The 16,860-nt window shown below is 43.7% G+C and overlaps 1 protein-coding gene across 2 annotated transcripts in view; it reads left to right on the top strand.

Annotated features, from left to right (window-relative positions):
- Window positions 1-399: 399 nt before the first annotated feature.
- LOC112548819 (NAD(P) transhydrogenase, mitochondrial-like) overlaps window positions 400-16,860 on the top strand; it is a 32,308-nt gene continuing 15,847 nt past the window's right edge. For both annotated transcript variants that reach the window (XM_025195548.1, XM_025195547.1), the window contains exons 1-2: window positions 400-512; window positions 6,871-7,066. In XM_025195548.1, the coding sequence (XP_025051333.1) occupies window positions 6,928-7,066 (139 nt within the window). In that variant the 5' untranslated portion in view covers window positions 400-512; window positions 6,871-6,927. The remainder of the gene's footprint in view (window positions 513-6,870; window positions 7,067-16,860) is intronic.

Genomic DNA, 16,860 nt, shown 5'->3' with positions numbered 1-16,860 from the left:
CTTGGGGCTGATTGAGTATCAAAGGGAAAGACCACATGCAAGAAAAGAAAGAAAATGCAGGCCTTGTGACAAGTTAAGGTCATCACTTAACCTCTATAGTGGTGCTAGGACATTAGAAATGTGTTGTTAAGTTGCCAGAGCTAGGTCCTGGGGCAGAGGGATCAGTGCCTGTAGGTACTTAAGGTTATTGTCCCTGACTGTTCTTATAGAAATACTGAGAAAAGATCTCACTGCTAGACTAAATGCACTCTCCAGTGCTTCAGGGAGCTTCCGAAATATCAGAGCTGTGGGCAAGCTGCCAGAAACCCCCAGCATGCTTGCTATGAGTCTCCATGCTCCTAGTACCAAATTTAATGTCTTCAGATCACATGGTATCTTTTTATAGATCACATGAATGTACTTGTGCCCAGAGCCACTGAGCTGCTGACATGAAGGTCACTTTCTGACTGTCCCCTTCCCTCAGCTTGTATCTCACGGGGGACAGCAGAAACTCCTAAGGACACCAATCTCAGGTTAGTCTCATTGTATTTGTCTTCTTCTTTTAGTGTGTCCCACTTGCCTTTACAGGTTTGGCTGGCATAACAGTCCCCTCTTTTATGGAGGGAGGGGGGTTTACTCCTGCTGTTGCTGCAGGACAGGGCTGTGGTGACAGGGTGAGTGAGATTAAATATCTCATACAAATATGCAGCACAACCCTGTGTCTCAAGAGGCATGGGGCAGTTAAACACCTCTCTGTTCCCGAAATAAAGAAATCTCCTTCCCACTGAGTGAGATGTGGCAGGGCTGAAATTAGGGGTCATAGTAACATCTACTAGGGAAGGAATATAATAGATCAATGTCTGGTCCAAATTATGCTGGTATAAATTAAGATTACTATAAATTCATCTCACTAAGGTGAACAGAAGTACACCAATGCAAACGTAATGTGAATGAAATCATGATCAAGCTTTATGAAAGGCTTATGAATCCTCAATGGGCCTTCAGGCTGCAAGACATCAGTTGTGGGAGGCCTGGGAGGTTCCATACAAGGATGTTAATACCTGGGAACTGCAGATGTCAGCACCATGTTGGAAACATATATATTGACTTTTACTCCACCACAGCAAGCAGTGTGGTATTAAACAGTTGCATTTGGAGGAGGCTTGCTTAGACTTTTTTTTTTTAAATGGCCTCTATTTCATTCAGTGTGAATCAGTTTGCTTGTGATCGTGCTTTTGTATCAGAGTAAATTACAAATCTGTATCTGGCTTTACTTGCTAGTAGGGCTGTGTGAAGCTTCGGTTGCTGATTCAATCTGGTGGAGACTCGGCCCGATTTGGCAGCTGAATCTCCAAATCCAAATTGAATCAGGAGACCCTTTAATCTCTCTGAATTGAATCAGAACCCCCCAAATTGATTCGGAGAGATTCAGGAATTTGGCAATTCAGACATAGACACAGTTTTAAATGTTTTTTCTACATACCTCAAAGGTACCAGGTTGCTCTTGAATGCTGTGATGCTGGGGCGGATGCAGCATCCCACAGGAGCACAGGAGGGGTCTCCAGCACACTTGGCAGCAGACCTGGAAGTGGACCAGAAGCAGTTTTGGTCCACTTCCAAGTCTGCCAGGGAGCACACAGGGGCCCTCCCGCATCCTCCTGGCTTGGCAACTGGTGCCTTCTGGGTCTGCAGGGGAACCCGGGGTCCCCCTGTGGCCTATCGCCGAGCCTGGGGGTATGGTGGAGGCCCCCAGCATGCTCCTGGTGGACCTGGAAGTGGACCAGAAGTACTTTTGGTTCACTTTTGGGTTCATTGCTGAGCATGTGCCCACCCCCTGCTCCTATGGGATGCTCCATCCACCCCAGCATCACAACGTTCGCAAGCTGCACCTGGTACTTCAAGGTACATAGAAAAAACATTTAAAGCTGTGTCTATGTCTGAATTGCTGATTCTCCAAATCAGCATCAAATCTTCAGATTCGGATTCAGCCAAATCAAATCAGGGACAGTGATCCGAGTCAACAAATCGAATCACTGTCCCTGATTCAGGCTGAATCCAAATCTGAATCAAATAGGGCCCATTTCACACACCCCTACTTGCTAGTATCTTTCACTTTTGTCATGCAGAGATGATTTGGGATACTTGAGTACCAGATACATTATAGGTCAAATGTTTGGGGATTTTCAGATAATAGTAGGTCAGTGTTTCATGTTCTATAGGGGAAAAATATGAAGAAGCCTGACAGCATCCAAATCTTGTACCCTGATTCTTGTTACTTCCCTTATCCATAAGTAGGTGGCCTTCTATGACCAGGTCACAAAATCCTTAGATGCAGGGGTAGCAGTGGACGTAGTCTTTCTGGACTTCAGGAAGGCCTTCGACACTGTCTCTCACCCCATTCTCATTAAAAAACTAGGGGACTGTGGCATCGACACCTTTACAATCAAATGGGTCGCTAACTGGCTGGAGGGCCACACCCAGAGAGTGGTGGTGGACGGGTCATTTTTGACCTGAAGGGATGTGGGCAGTGGGGTCCCCCAGGGCTCGGTCCTTGGACCCGTGCTGTTCAACATCTTCATCAGCGACTTGGATGAGGGGGTAAAAAGCACCCTATTCAAATTTGCTGATGACACGAAGATATGGGGGATGTGGGCACACTAGAAGGGAGGAATAGGCTGCAATTGGACCTAGACAGGTTACAGGGGTGGGCGGATGAGAACAGGATGGTTTTCAACACTGATAAGTGCAAGGTACTGCACCTGGGGGGGAAGAACCAGCAGCACACCTACAGGCTGGGGAACTCCCTTCTCGTCAGTGCAGAGGCAGAAAAGGATCTTGGAAATATTATTGATGCCAAAATGAACATGGGCTGACAGTGTGGGGGGGAAGGCCAACCGTACCTTGTCATGCATCCACAGATGCATCTCGAGCAGGTCCAAGGAAGTGATCCTCCCCCTCTGTGTGACACTGGTCAGGCCGCAGTTGGAGTACTGCGTCCAGTTCTGGTTGCTGCATTTCAGGAGAGATGTGGACAGCATGGAGAGGGTTCAGAGGAGGGCCACCTGCATGATCAGGGGGCAGCAGGGCAGGCCCTACGAGGAGAGACTACAGGACCTGAACCTGTTCAGCCTCCACAAGAGAAGGCTGAGGGGGGATCTAGTGGCCGTTTACAAACTAGTCAGGGGGGACCAGCAGGCATTGGGAGAATCCCTGCTCCCCCGAGCGCTACCAGGAGTGACTAGAAATAACAGTCACAAGCTGGCAGAGGGTAGATTCAGACTAGACATCAGGAAATGCTATTTCACTGTCAGGGCGGCTAGGATCTAAAGCCAACTTCCAAGGGAAGTGGTGCTCGCTCCTACCCTGGTGGTCTTTAAGAGGAGGCTGGATAAACACCTTGCTGGGGTTGTTTGACCCCAGTACTTTTTCCTGCCATGGCAGGGGGTCGGACTTGATGATCTGCTCAGGTCCCTTCTGATCCTACCAACTATGAAACTATGAATTGCCTAGAAAAGGAGTAGCAGCCATTTGTTCTGTTTCACTGAGGAAATTTTGTTTCCATGACAGTAAGTATGAAGTAGAGTTGGATGGATTTAGTTATGTATGCAACGTGTTTTTTGTTTAATGTGCATGTATGTATAATTTAACAAAAATAATTTTGAAACCATATATTCAGATTATGAACTAGAGTCAGTCTATGAAACCTTTGTAGCTCTTCACAGAGTTAAAATGTCTTTGCAAAATACATTTGCCTAATAATTTTTTGTAATGTTTTATATTGCATGAACATGGAAAAAATATTGTATCCATCATAAGGAGTCATTCAAAGATCATAACACTGCATTTTCAGGTTTTATCCTAGTTTAGTTAACCTTAAAATATCTTTAAAATTTTAACAAATTAAGTTATTCCAAATAATTATATACAATATGAATATGGTGAGTGGCAGTAATAACTGTAAAATGGCTTTAATTAATATGTTTTTTATTACTGGAAGGTGCTATCTGGTGACCTAATATCCTCTACAATTTAATTCAATTTTCATCTGATTAAATTTTGGTAACAGTTGCCAAACCAGAAGTGTGTAATGGTAATAACTCAGGGATGGGCAATTATTTGGGCTGTAGGGCCACTTTTAAATGTGGGCTGGTTCAGCACCTCCCTCCCCCTCCAGCTCACCATAACTCATTAGGTGGCTCTGCTCCCCACTCATGAGTTGAGCAACTGGGATGGGGCCGTGGGCAGATGGGGAGTGGCATCTGGGAGCGGGATGGGCAGGTGGGCCTGGAGCCGGGATAGTGGGGTTGTGACAGCTGTATTTTGCCCACCTCTGTAATAACTCCATAGCTCTGACCTATAATGCTTTATAAGCATTAAAGAACAGTACTGAAAGACATGGGAGGGTGAATTTCCCTTCACTCTTCTTAAATGAAAAAGGGATTTGATGGAAATGTTGCTGTAAAGCTGTTGTTCAGTAAGAAGAGAAGGGATCAAAATTCTTAACAGGCTACTTCTGTGTTTTGGTTTTATTAACTAAATTCTTTTCTGGTTAATACCGATTTCTTTGGAGCTGATGTAATAAAACCAAACCTCTTTTCATTTACTCACTTGCTGACTAGAATAGTGGTTCTCAAACATTTTAGACTCAAGGCACCCTTTGTTAGACTCATGGTGCCCCTAGGGAAATGCCGACCCTTACCTTTTACTCATTTTACTGATTACAGAAAAATACTAGAGCAGTTCTTGTGCTGACAGAATTCAGAGTGTTTTTAACATTATGGAGTCCTTTTTGAAAACTCTGGGTTTACATTGTGAATCATATGTAGGCATTTGCGTACCTAACAGCACTAATACTGAGCAGTACCCTGCATCAACCTTAAAAGAATCTCAGGGCATCTTAGATGAGAATCACTGATCTATAATAGCTGCCCAGAAGAGGAAATGGTTTAAAGGTGATGGTGATAGAACAGGATTCTTCCCTTTTCATTGCTAGCAAATTCAGTGTTGGTATGCTTTGTTGCAGGTTGGGTAATATTTGTTTTATTTTTTTGCCTTAGTTCCTGGAGTCATGGAAATACTATATCTGTATTTAAAAGTAAAAAGAAACCCATCCTCCTCCACAAAAACCTTGTCAGTTTCTAGCTCTCTTCTTGCAGATAAAAGCTTGAAAATGTGAACCTTAAAGGTCCCCAAACTGAAAGATAAACAAAAAGAACATGGCGTGTAATTTAAGATAATATCATGTATTTTTCTGAAGTGCCAGTCTCTTGATTCTGGGAGAGAACGGGATACCAATTGCTTGGAGTTTGCCACTGAGGCATCCTGCATTATCAACACACACAAATAGCCTATCTCAGTTTTCTTTATTTACCCTGAGACCTGGGGCCAAGTTCAAGGGTGAGAGTAGGGTGGAACAGTTGGGTTACTCACTGGGTCGTGTATGTCAGACTATCAACTAATTTGCAGGAGTATGCCACCAACTGCATTCCCTCATTTTGACCCCCTTACTATACTTTTCCCCTCTCTGGGCATGTCTACATGTGCATTAACACATTTTAGCTAGTGTGCATTAAATCTAGTACCTCTGGGTACCTGTACATGAGTGTGGAAGCTGCCCTGATGCACTGTAATTACAACACATTGGGGCAGACTCAATTAATCAAGTCTGCTGGAGTATGGTAATTAACATGCCCCAGCAGCCTCCTGCCTTTTGTGTATCAGCATCCCCATACTTCAAAACAGCAGTGGGGCACTTGAACTAAAGCTCTTTGAACAAGCTTTAGTTCAAGTGCCCCCACCACCATTTTAAAGCATGGGGACGCTGACACACGAGATGCTGTGGTGCTTTAATTAGAGTGGCTCTCTGAACTGCTCTAATTAAGGCACCACACCCAGAGCACATGTAAAAGTGCCCTCCATTGTGAGGTACAAGGAAAATGCGTGTTAGCCTTTTTTAATGTGCATTAACTAAAAAGCATGGGTTTTAGTGACACACTAGTGCACATTAGTCTATTTTAATGTGCATTAGCAAAAGTGCATGGGTTTTTAGTGACGCTTTAATGCACATTAAAGCACACGTATAGATGTGCCCATATCTGCCCAATATGGAACTCTAATACCCAGAAGTGTCACATTTGTAGTAACTGCATATCTGGCTCTTATCTTCTGAGAGCTGATAAATAAAGTAAAACCAAGAAAAGATACTTACTTTTAAATCAGTTAAAACAGTCTCATTAAAATATTGGTGAAGTACAATGAATATGTGTCTTTAGTATATGACCCATACTGTGTGCAACCATGATATCAGTAGACTGGAGTTTGGAGGTGAATGATTTTAAAGAGAAAGCAGTGCTCTGTGGACTGCTAGCTGCTATCCGCAAGACTTTTTTTACATGTGGAGATTTGTGGTGTGGCCATGGAATTCATTGTTTCACTTCCCCTTGTTGGTGTCAGAAATTAAATCAGTGAAAGGTCTTAAACTAAAACTTTTCTGTCATGAAAAGGTTTTTCTTTTGCATAGAACAGTCTGGTTGTATAAAATAATCAGTAGTCTGAGCAAGGAAAGCACTGTTAGGCATTATCCTGGACTGAAGAATTAGAAGTCAAAACAAAATATTTCTGTAACCTTTGCTCAATTTGTTTATAATTGTGACTAGCTGAAGTCAGGCTGAGTCTGTGACTTGGCAGAATGCCTGGGTAAGTCATCATCTTTCAATTCCACAGACATCACCTGATGGAAAGGCCTTGTGCTTTAAGTCATTCTACAGTGTAATATTAGAGGGATATGGCTGGGTTTTCTCTTTGCTGTGACCTCTTGAACATAAAAATATACAGATGTGAGTTGGATTAATCAAGCAACTTGGTTTTAATAAGATTTTTTTATACCTACAGGGCAACTAGACCAACATCAAGGGCACAGAGGAGTGTTTTTTCCCTCCATTTGTGGAGATGGCTGGCCTAGTACGGTGTATTACCAGTTGCTCAGTGCCCTTGCTTCACAGTATAAATGTTAGGACATTACAGCCAGCAACTGGACAACGTTCTTTTAGAACTTTCCAAATCTTATGGAGTCAACAGGCAGCAAAAGGTACAATATGCATGTAATATTCATGCAAATAGTACTGTCATATAGTCGTGTTTTAAATTAATCATATTGTAGTGGAAGTTTGTTTTCTGATACAGATGTTACATAGGGGTCAATGTCAGGTATAACAGAAAAATCTAATTGAGGATTAAACTTTTAAAACAAACTTCTGCATTTCCCACATGGTCAGTGAAAATGTTTATGTTCATCATGGCTTTGTTATATCAATGACTTGTTTCAGTAAAAATATATGATGTTTCATTTAATCTTGAAGTAGGCCTTAATTTATAAAGAGCTTGTTATACTTACTGAAGAAAGACACTGGGTACAGCTCTGAATTCAGCCTTGTTGCTCCGCTGGAATTAATCCAGATTTAAACTAATAAGACTGGGTGCAGAATTTGCTCTACTATGAGACAAGATGAGGTTTAAGAGCTCACTGAGTTTCTGAACATTTAAGAAATTTAGTTTAAAAATTAATCTGCTTACTATTGGTGATGAAGTGAACACTTAATAGAATAATAATTGTTAACCGTTTAATTTACCACCATTCAAATCTCAGCAAAGATTTTCTAAGTTATCTCTAGCCAGTTGCCAGATACTGTAATTGTTACCCACATCAAGGAGGTAGGAGGTAATGTTCTTATTACACAGGATCTGGGCTTCACAGTGAAACAGACTCATAGGGGACCATAAGCCTAACCCTTCACTGAGTGAAAAAATGCACTGATATTAATATTCCAGGATCAGTGCCTGATTTATTAAGGAAAACATTTTATAAATACTTGCATCAGGTAGTTATTTGTAGATATGTGCTAATGTATATGTGTATGCAGCTACATTGGTTTCCATGTTTGCATTTGTGTCCCCTGCACTTGTTTTTTTGGGTTGGGTTTTTTTTTGTATTTATGATTTTCATAGGCACTTTCTCAAAACAATCAAACAAACAAACAAAAACTTTTGTGGGTCTGGAGTAAGGGGAGGCTTTATTCTGTGACAGAATTCCAGTTCCTGGATGGTGGAGATTGTGTGATGATGCTAGTTCTTCAGGCCCAGACTTGGGGAAAGCCTTTAAAGTATGGCTGTCTAACTGCAGACTGCAACTGTCCCATGAAGGATTAAAATGCGGTCCCCAGGCTTCTGTCCAGCTGCTGCTCCACACATTGCTTCTACTGTTGCAGCAGCCAGGGTCCCCAGGCTTTCCCTCTGTACTCTGGCTTCTGCTTCCTGCCCCCATTCCTGTGGGTGGGGCAAAGGTAGGCAGTGAGAGGGGTCACTGCACATGGTGGAGGGAGATCCAGGCTGCTTGCATGGTAAGAGAGGGGCTGGTTTGCTCATGCACAGCCATGGGGGAGGTTGAACTGCTCACATTGCTGGTTTTGTGAGGGGTGGAACAGGCCAGGCTGCCCATGCAGCATGGATGGAAATCGGGGGAGGGAGGGAGGGAAGGGTGTCTGGAATCCATGTGGCCCACGTGGTATGTGGACCTCCTGCCTCCAGAAGTTGGACAATCATTCTTTAAAGAAAATGTACACAAAAATACTGAGAGATATTGGTTAATTTGCATTTATTAGATTTCTTCAGGAACCAACTTGTGGATCCTACTGATATAACTATAGAATTGGGGCATGTGTAGATGAAACTGGGGCCCTAAATTGAAGTGGTGGGTTTTTCAAAACACCACTTCAATGTAGGGCCTTTTAAACCCCCGGGTTGTGCACACATCCAAACTTATCTGCCTCTCCGGTGGCAGGAAAGGGAGGGCAAGCTGCTGGTGGGCGGAGCAGTCCCTGGGCTGCAGGGGGGTGCTGGTGCTTCCCTCCATGGGAGCAGTGGCCTCCACCCCAGGCAGCACGTGGCTCGGGTGGTCCCGGGAGGCACCACAGTCACAGAGGGAAACACTGGGCTCCCATGCAGCTCAGGCAGGTTCCAGGGGAAAAAAGAAAAATTAGGCTCGCTACTTTTCTCTTTTTTTCTTGGGCAGAGCATGCTTTCCCAGGCTGCTGCCAGGCTACCTGCAGAGCCCCTGAGCTGCACAGACCCCAATGTTTCTCTTCGAGGCTGTAGAGCAGCAAATAAAACTCCTCGCAGGAGTTTTAGTTTGCTGCTCCCCAAGTCATTTAAGGTGCATTATGCTGCCAAATTTGCTACAGCAGCTAGAATTACTGCGCAATATGCCGCTGACATGTGCAAACACCAACACCTTTAAAGCGATGCAAAAACATTTAACCCACTTTAAAGTGTTGTGCACACATGCCCCTCATTTCATCTACACACGGCCTTGATCTCTAACATTTTTCTCATAAAAAACTTGATAAAAAAAACCTGGCTCCCTTTGGGCACTCTCCCATTTACTTTCCTGCCATGCTTTCATGTTATTAACTTCTTAGGAAAGGAAGGCTGCCAAGGTTTCCCAAGCCTGCTCTTATCCTTATGACCACAGGTGCCTGTGGTCTTTGCCTTAACAGCCGATTATGTGAGCTACATCCTCCCCAATTCCCACTCCCAAGCCTCGCAGGTGATATACTGACACATCCCCTTCCTGGGCTCTGAGCTTCTGGCCCCAGTCCTCACCTCTCCCAAGCTATGGGCTCCTTGGCCCTCCCAGTCTCTGGCTGTGGCCCCACACCTAGGCCAGGTGAGACCTTCACGCTCCCAGACCCTGCTGATATTCCCCCCTTCTGGGCCCTAGCCTCTCAGGCCCTCCTCACACTTGCCCTTCTCTGGGCATATGGGCTCAGCTCCCAGTCCCAGTCCTTGTCCCTCCTAGGCTACAGGATCCCTGGCCCCCTTGGTCTCCATCTGTGATCCTCAGTCCTTGGCCCCTGTCTGGGCCCAGGCTCTGCTCCTAGGGCAGTTGAGATCGCCAGGCTCCCTGACTCTGGCAGTCTCCAGCAGTGGTCCCTGACCTTCGGTCTATCTCTGGGCCCTGATGCCACTTCTGGGCCAATGAGACTTTTGGGCTTCCAGGCCCTGCTGACAATCTGCCCCACCTGGGCTACTGATCTCAGGGGTCCTTGGCCCTGCTGACATCTGCCCCTCCTGGGCTCCAACCTCAGGCCTCCTGGCACTTGCCTCTCCTGGGCTACAGACCTCTGTTTGCCCCTCCCCATGCTTTGGGTTTCTCTACCCTTGTTCTCAGGCCCACGTATTCCAAGGTCTGCCTCGCCCCTCTCAGGCGCTAGGCCCCTGGCCCTGTTGACACACTCTCTACCCTCAGGGCCCCCAGCCCCCATGAGCTCACCTACTCCTGTTCCCATGCCTCTCTCTTCCAAGGCCTGGCCCATCCCTGAGCTCTGACCTTGTTCCCATGCTGAGTGCAGCTTACCGCCAGCTCAACGGTTATCTCAGGAGCCCTGCTGCCAGGAGCTCCTCTCCTTGTGGCACTCAGGGCTAGATTGCCAGATCAGCTCAGGCCCTGGGCTTATATAGCTCAAGCCCAGCCCCCTTTCAGTCAGGTGACACTCTAATTAGCCCCCCTCGCCACCTGCAGGCTGCTTCTCAGGCAGCCTGTCCAAGCGCCCTGCCACAGTGTAATGCAGACAGCACATACAGAAGTACTATGCACCATTTTAATTTGGCTTCCACTCTGATTGCATTTTAACTTGTCACAGCTCCATCTATTTTCAAAAAGCCTTTAATCTCTTTCATTTAAAGAGGAATTTGCAATAAGAGGAGCTCAAAACAAACAACATTTTTTAACCATCCAGAACAAAACAAAAATTCCCACAGTTGAGTTTAGCAGCATCTTTCTTGATTTATATACTAATATAATATTGAGTCTATGCAGAAGACCAGCCAGCTTGCACAAAAATACACATCCTTCTTTTCCACTTTTATTTAATCAGGGGACAAAAATGCTGAAGTTTTGCACAACAAAGCTTCAAAGGTCCCTCAACATTTCATAGGAATAACAACTTCATCATGGTTGTGGGAGTGGATGTTTCATTTTAGTAAAGCACAAGAACAGGTTACTTAGAGAGTTGGTGGAGTCTCCATCCTTAGGGCTTATTAGGACCCAGCTAGACAAAGCCTTGGCTGGGAAAATCTAGTTGGAGATGGTCCTGCTTGAACCTGATGACCTCCTGAGGTTCCTTCCAGCCCTAATTTTCTATGATTTTATGATTTTAGAGATGGAAGAAGCAAGCAGGGTACAGCCAACTATCTGTATTTATTTAAAGTTTATCTTCCTCTGACAGTATATGTATACTTGGACATTGATCTCAATGTGAAATGCTCACAATTTCCATTCTTCCTACCTCAGATGTGTGCTGTAGAATCAGAGCTTCAAAGCTTCCCAAGCTATCTGTCCTTTTATACTTCATCTGTGATTCCACTTGTGCAAACTTGGAGTGATTTACAATGGGGATTAGCTTCATAAGCTAGTTTTAAGGATATCAGAGCCTTCCAATACTAAACCCTACTAACCGTCTCATTTTCCCCCTAAAACAACCTTTATCTGTATACATCTACAACATGATATTTGAAGTCTACTAAGCCAAAGAGACAGAGATGGTCAGCTACACAGAACCACATTTTCTCCTGCACCTCTTGAAGCCACCTCATTTAAATGCAATTATGTATTTCGGCCACTATCTTTAGGGTTGTAAATTTGAAACATGGCTGTGATTCTTGACTGGAACCCAAATACAGGGGGGCAAAATCCACTTTCCTACAGCTCAGTTGTCATGAAGTCAATGGACTGATTGTAATTTTACCCTGGCAAACAGCAGAATCCAGCCCTGCATCAGAACAACCCAGTCTCTAAAATCATTTTTGCCCCTAACCTCAGCTTTCTGCCTCAGTGCTTTCCATTTCAACAGCATTTCATCCTCAAAACTCTCTTATTAGTTTGGTGCTGCAAATCATATTATCCCCACTTTACAGATGGAGAAATTAAACACAGGACAATTAGTTTCTTTTGAGAGATTGGGTTGTGAGTGACAGAGCTAGAAACTGAATTGAGGAGTTCCTGGCTCCCAGCCTTATGTTTGGTCTAACATTGGGATCACCTGTTTAAATCAGCACATGGAAGCTCTCTTGGATATGTAGTAGGATCTGGTGAAACAGGAGAAAAGTATCCCATACACAGAAACTGTTCATTTAGTAATATAACTACTATAACATTAATAACAATGCCTAAATAACTTGACTGATATTACATGACCATGATTTATAGAAAAAGGGATTAGCAAGTCTTTTAGGAATAATGCAAAATATTGCATTAAGAGAAAATGGTCTAATCACATTTATCACTAGAAGGCAACTCAGAGTGAAGGGCGACCATAAATTCTGTTTTCAATATGGAATCAGAAATTGTGGTAGAGGTGATATCTTTTATTAGACCATCTAGATATTTGCAAATGGGCCATTCTTGTGACATTCACAGGTTATCAGCCTTGAATCTCATTCATGTGGCACAGCACCCAATGAGATACACATGATACAAACTGCCAAACTGCCATCAAAGGGAAAATTCAGTGGGGCTCTTGGAAAATTATGTTTAGTGTTTCACTGCCAGCTGATACACTAATAGGTCATACTAAAAGGAAGCAACTTAAAATTCTGCAAAAGAGAGATGAGCCTTGTAGCTGCTATACCACAGGAGTAAAACAGGCAGCAAGGAGAGTCATAGGGAAGCTGATGTCACAGAGGAATTCTTGTTTGTTTTGTAAATGATGTAAGATGACTTTATCTTTCTGATAGTTATTGCTCTGTATTTATCCTTAGAAGGCTACCTGCCCTATGATGTGAGATGCAGAGCAGCACTTCCTACTCTCTTTGCAAGATCAAGTGTTTCTCTGATGAACATTTTTTACTATATTTATACATGTGTGTACTTATGTGTACATACATATGAAAACTCTAATTCCAAGTTTCTGAGATATATATATATGAAGCAGAAACTTGGAATTAGAGATTTTCCTTTCTGAAAATAAACCTGTTTCTTCACATATATACATGCCTGTCTTTTCATTTTACTTATATATATAAAAGGATGAAGCAGGCTTATATTCAGAAAGGAAAACCTGTAATTCCAAGTTTCTGCTTCTAATACAACCACATGGAAAAAGTGAGGCATTATCCCATATGCTGTTCTGGCACCATGTTGTCTGAAGTCTATGAGAGGAATAGCCAAACCGCAGCTCACAAGTTGCATGTGGCTCCTGGACAGTTTAAATACAGCCCCTGAAGAATATTTATCTACAAATTACTATTTGAGGTGGGGGACTGTATACAGCACTTATTCTGGTAATCTGGGGCTAGCGTATCTTGAAAGTTTTGTGTCTGTGACTCTTGGCCACGTCAGGATGTCAATTCGTGGCTAGAAGGCTTAGGAAATTTGGCCACCCTTGGTCTGTCAGTTGTATAGGCCTAATTTTAATCTTTAGGTCCAAAGAAGCTGAGCTGCCAGGTGATTAAAAATCTGCCCCCAGGTCTAGATTGATATTTAAATTTTACAGCTGACCCCTATCTATTCCATGGTATAAAACAAAACACCAGATTCAAATACATTTCCCAAAGAATAGAATTAATTTATCATTTTTAATTCTCTGGATCATTTTAAAAAAATAGGTAGGTTGTGGCACTCCGCTTAAAAATATGCTAAAGAAGAAGGGTTGGTTTTAAAGCAGTACTTCTTACACTTTGATCTGTGTAGTACTGGGGGTATGCAAAGTCTTTATTTGTGGGGATCAAGTAATAAATCAATCAAGCCAGCAGGTGATCCATGAAGTTGTCCAGAGAATGACAGGGATTTGGAAGAATTTCTCTTCTAGACCTTATTGGGGCTCCTTGTTCTTTCTTCCTTTCTCTCCTTCTGCTTGTCTACTTTTGACTTTTTTTTCTATTTCTGTTTTACACAGCATCTTTCAATTGCCATTACCAGAAATTCCAGTAGCAACTCTGATTCAAGAATCCTAAAGAAACGCTTGCTGGGATGAGCTTGCTTTGTAAGACTGTACAGGTTTTTTTGTTTGCTTTTTTAACTAGCGTTGTGCATTTTCATACAGTTATCTGAATCAAGTGGTATGGTTTCTTCCTTGGCTGCAGATAAAGCTTGGGACTATAAATGTCCAAATCTCCAAATATTCTTTCTGTCTTTCTGTCTGTCTGTAATTTGGTTGTTGCTGTGATATGTCAATAATGTTCAGGGACAGATCCAAAGGGGGTGTGACAGTGCAGTTGCACCCCACTTTGGTTGTGTGTCTCCTGCACACTAAATTTTCAGTGCACACTGGCATGTCAGCAGACCTCCTGCTAGGATCTTCACATGTGCTGGGAGTGATATGAGCTCACTGGCTGGTCTTTCTGGGTTTGCTGCTTTCAGGCAGCTCCATAGCTTGCTGCTGTTTGCTCTTTCCTTCCCTCCTCCTCATCACTGAGTTCAGCAGCAGAGGAAAGAAACCAATGAGCAGCAGCTACCCTGATCCCCAGCTCTCACAGGGCTGTGCACTGCCTTGTCCCCTTCTTTCCCCTGTTGCTGAATTTTGGTGGGGGGTAGGAAAGGAGGGAAGGGAAGAGAAAACTGGAGCAGGCTCCTGAGAGCAGGGACTCCAAGCAGACCCTACACTGGTGCTCATAGAGCTCATAGCACATGCAGATCTCTGGCAGGAGCTAGGCTGACATGCCAGTGAACTCCCATCCAGGATCACAGCAAGGGCCTGTGGCCACACCCGCTTCGACTGTATGACACATGCACAATGACCCTATTCATTGTGCTGTGCCACACAGCCAAAGTGGGTTTTGCTATGCCCCCGTGGTTCAATCCTGGATCTGCCCAAGGTAATCTTTTCTGCATGTACCATAGACAGTTGAGTTATGTCCAGTATTTATCAACTGCAAATGTACCAGTATGTATTTCTAAATAGTGCTTTTTATAATTAAACTGTGTTTCTCATTTATTTTACTTTGCTTACATTATCTCATTGGGCAATCACTGTCTGGAACATAATAAAATAATCTAAACTACTGTTCTTGTAAGCATAAAATAAACAATCTTTAATAGCCATTTTCTTTATGGTCCTGCTTACATAGTTTCAGTAAGAAAACTGAGAAATCGTGAACAGACTCAAATGAAAAGAATGTGGAAATCATGTCTTAAATGAGTTTTTGGAAAGTATATTACATTCAGAATGCTCTGAGCATGCAAAAAGATAGATTTAAAAATCAAAAGACATTGTCCTAAAGGAAATATTTTAGGGCAAGATTCTCAAGGGCCATGGCACCCAAGATTTCTTAAGATCCTTTTAAGGGTGCCTTGAGGTGATAAAATGGTAACACAGTTGCGATAATGATTCACAAGATAAATGTAGAGATTTCAAAGAGGAACCCACAGTGTCAAAAACATTTGGACATGCTGTGGTCTTTCTGAGTTTTTTGCAACAGAAGAATTGCCCGTTTTATATTCCTGTAGTTAAAAAATGAATGGAAAGTCAGAGCTGCCATTTTCTGATGGTTGTCTTAAGCCTATTTATAGATTCATAGACATTAGAGCTGGAAGGGACCTCAGAAGATCATTGAGTCCAGCCCCCTGCCCAAAGGGCAGGAAGTCAATAGGGGTCATAGGATCCCAGCAAGATAGACATCCAAATGTCTCTTGAAGGCATTCAAAGTAAGTGCTTGAAGCACCTCCAGTGGCAGTCTCTTCCAAACCTGCGGGGTTCGGACAGTAAAGAAGTTCTTCCTTATGTCCAGCCTGAATTGGTCGCGGACGAGTTTGTGACTGTTTGATCTTGTCATCCCTTGGGGTGCTCTGGTGAACAGACGTTTCCCCAGATCCTGGTGAGCACCCCTGATAAACTTATAGGTGGCCACCAGATCGCCCCTGAGCCTGCACTTTTCCAGGCTGAAGAGTCCCATAGCTCTCATCCTCTCATCATAAGGTCTTTTTTCCTGACCTCTTATCATGCGCATGCCTCTCCTCATGCCTAGGGGTGCCTTGAGCCTAAAAAGGTTGAGAACCACTATCTTAGAGAGTGGACACACATACATTTAGAGCCCTTTCAAAGGAGAATGTTTCAAAAGGGCAGCAGTTGTTTCAGTCTAATTGTTATATGTGCAAAAGCTGAGAACAATTTAAATTTACAACTTTAACTCTGGATAAAGCAGAGTTAAAGTTGGGATTTCAACTGAATTGAACTGACTTTGAATTGTTCTTGGCTCGTTCACACAAAATAATTAGAAGTGCTGCCTTTTTGAAAGGGGTGCAAATGTACTTATGTCCACATACTCAGGCAAGACTACCACTTTCCTCACATGTTCAAGTCAATGGAGCTACTCATGTTCTGAAAGTCAGAGGTGCATATGTCTTCGTTGGATCATGGCATAAAACTATGCCTATATTCTGTTCACTCCAGTGATTACACTCTATGTAGTTATACCCAAGATAGCTCCAAAGTACCTTGCTAGTAGGCATCTATGCAGCGGCTAGTATTCGCTTCAGATTCAGATTTGGCTGATTTGGGGGACAGTGATTTGATTCGGTGATTCGAATCACTGTCCTGAATCAATTCAGCTGAATCTGATTCGGAGATTTGGCTGCTGCTGATTCAGCAGAATCTCTGAATCACACAGACCCGTCCCCTGCTCGATCTCCCAGCCCTGCCCGGCCCCAGCTCCTGGCTCTTTAGAAAAAAAAAAAAAGGCCTCACTCACTGGATGCCAGGCAGGAGGGCAATCCCCGCTGCCCCCTACTGCCCCGCACTGCATGGGGGGGCTCTGTCACGAGCCCCCAGACTCCTGCCCACTCCCCCATTCCCCCTTGGCTGCCCTGTCCACCCCAGCTCCTGGCCCTTA

This window comes from Alligator sinensis, unplaced genomic scaffold (assembly GCF_000455745.1).
Source record: "Alligator sinensis unplaced genomic scaffold, ASM45574v1 scaffold1572_1, whole genome shotgun sequence".
In the NCBI taxonomy this organism is placed as follows: Eukaryota; Metazoa; Chordata; order Crocodylia; family Alligatoridae; genus Alligator; species Alligator sinensis.
Note: the sequence above shows the minus strand (reverse complement) of the source record. Positions and strands in the feature narration are given on the sequence as shown.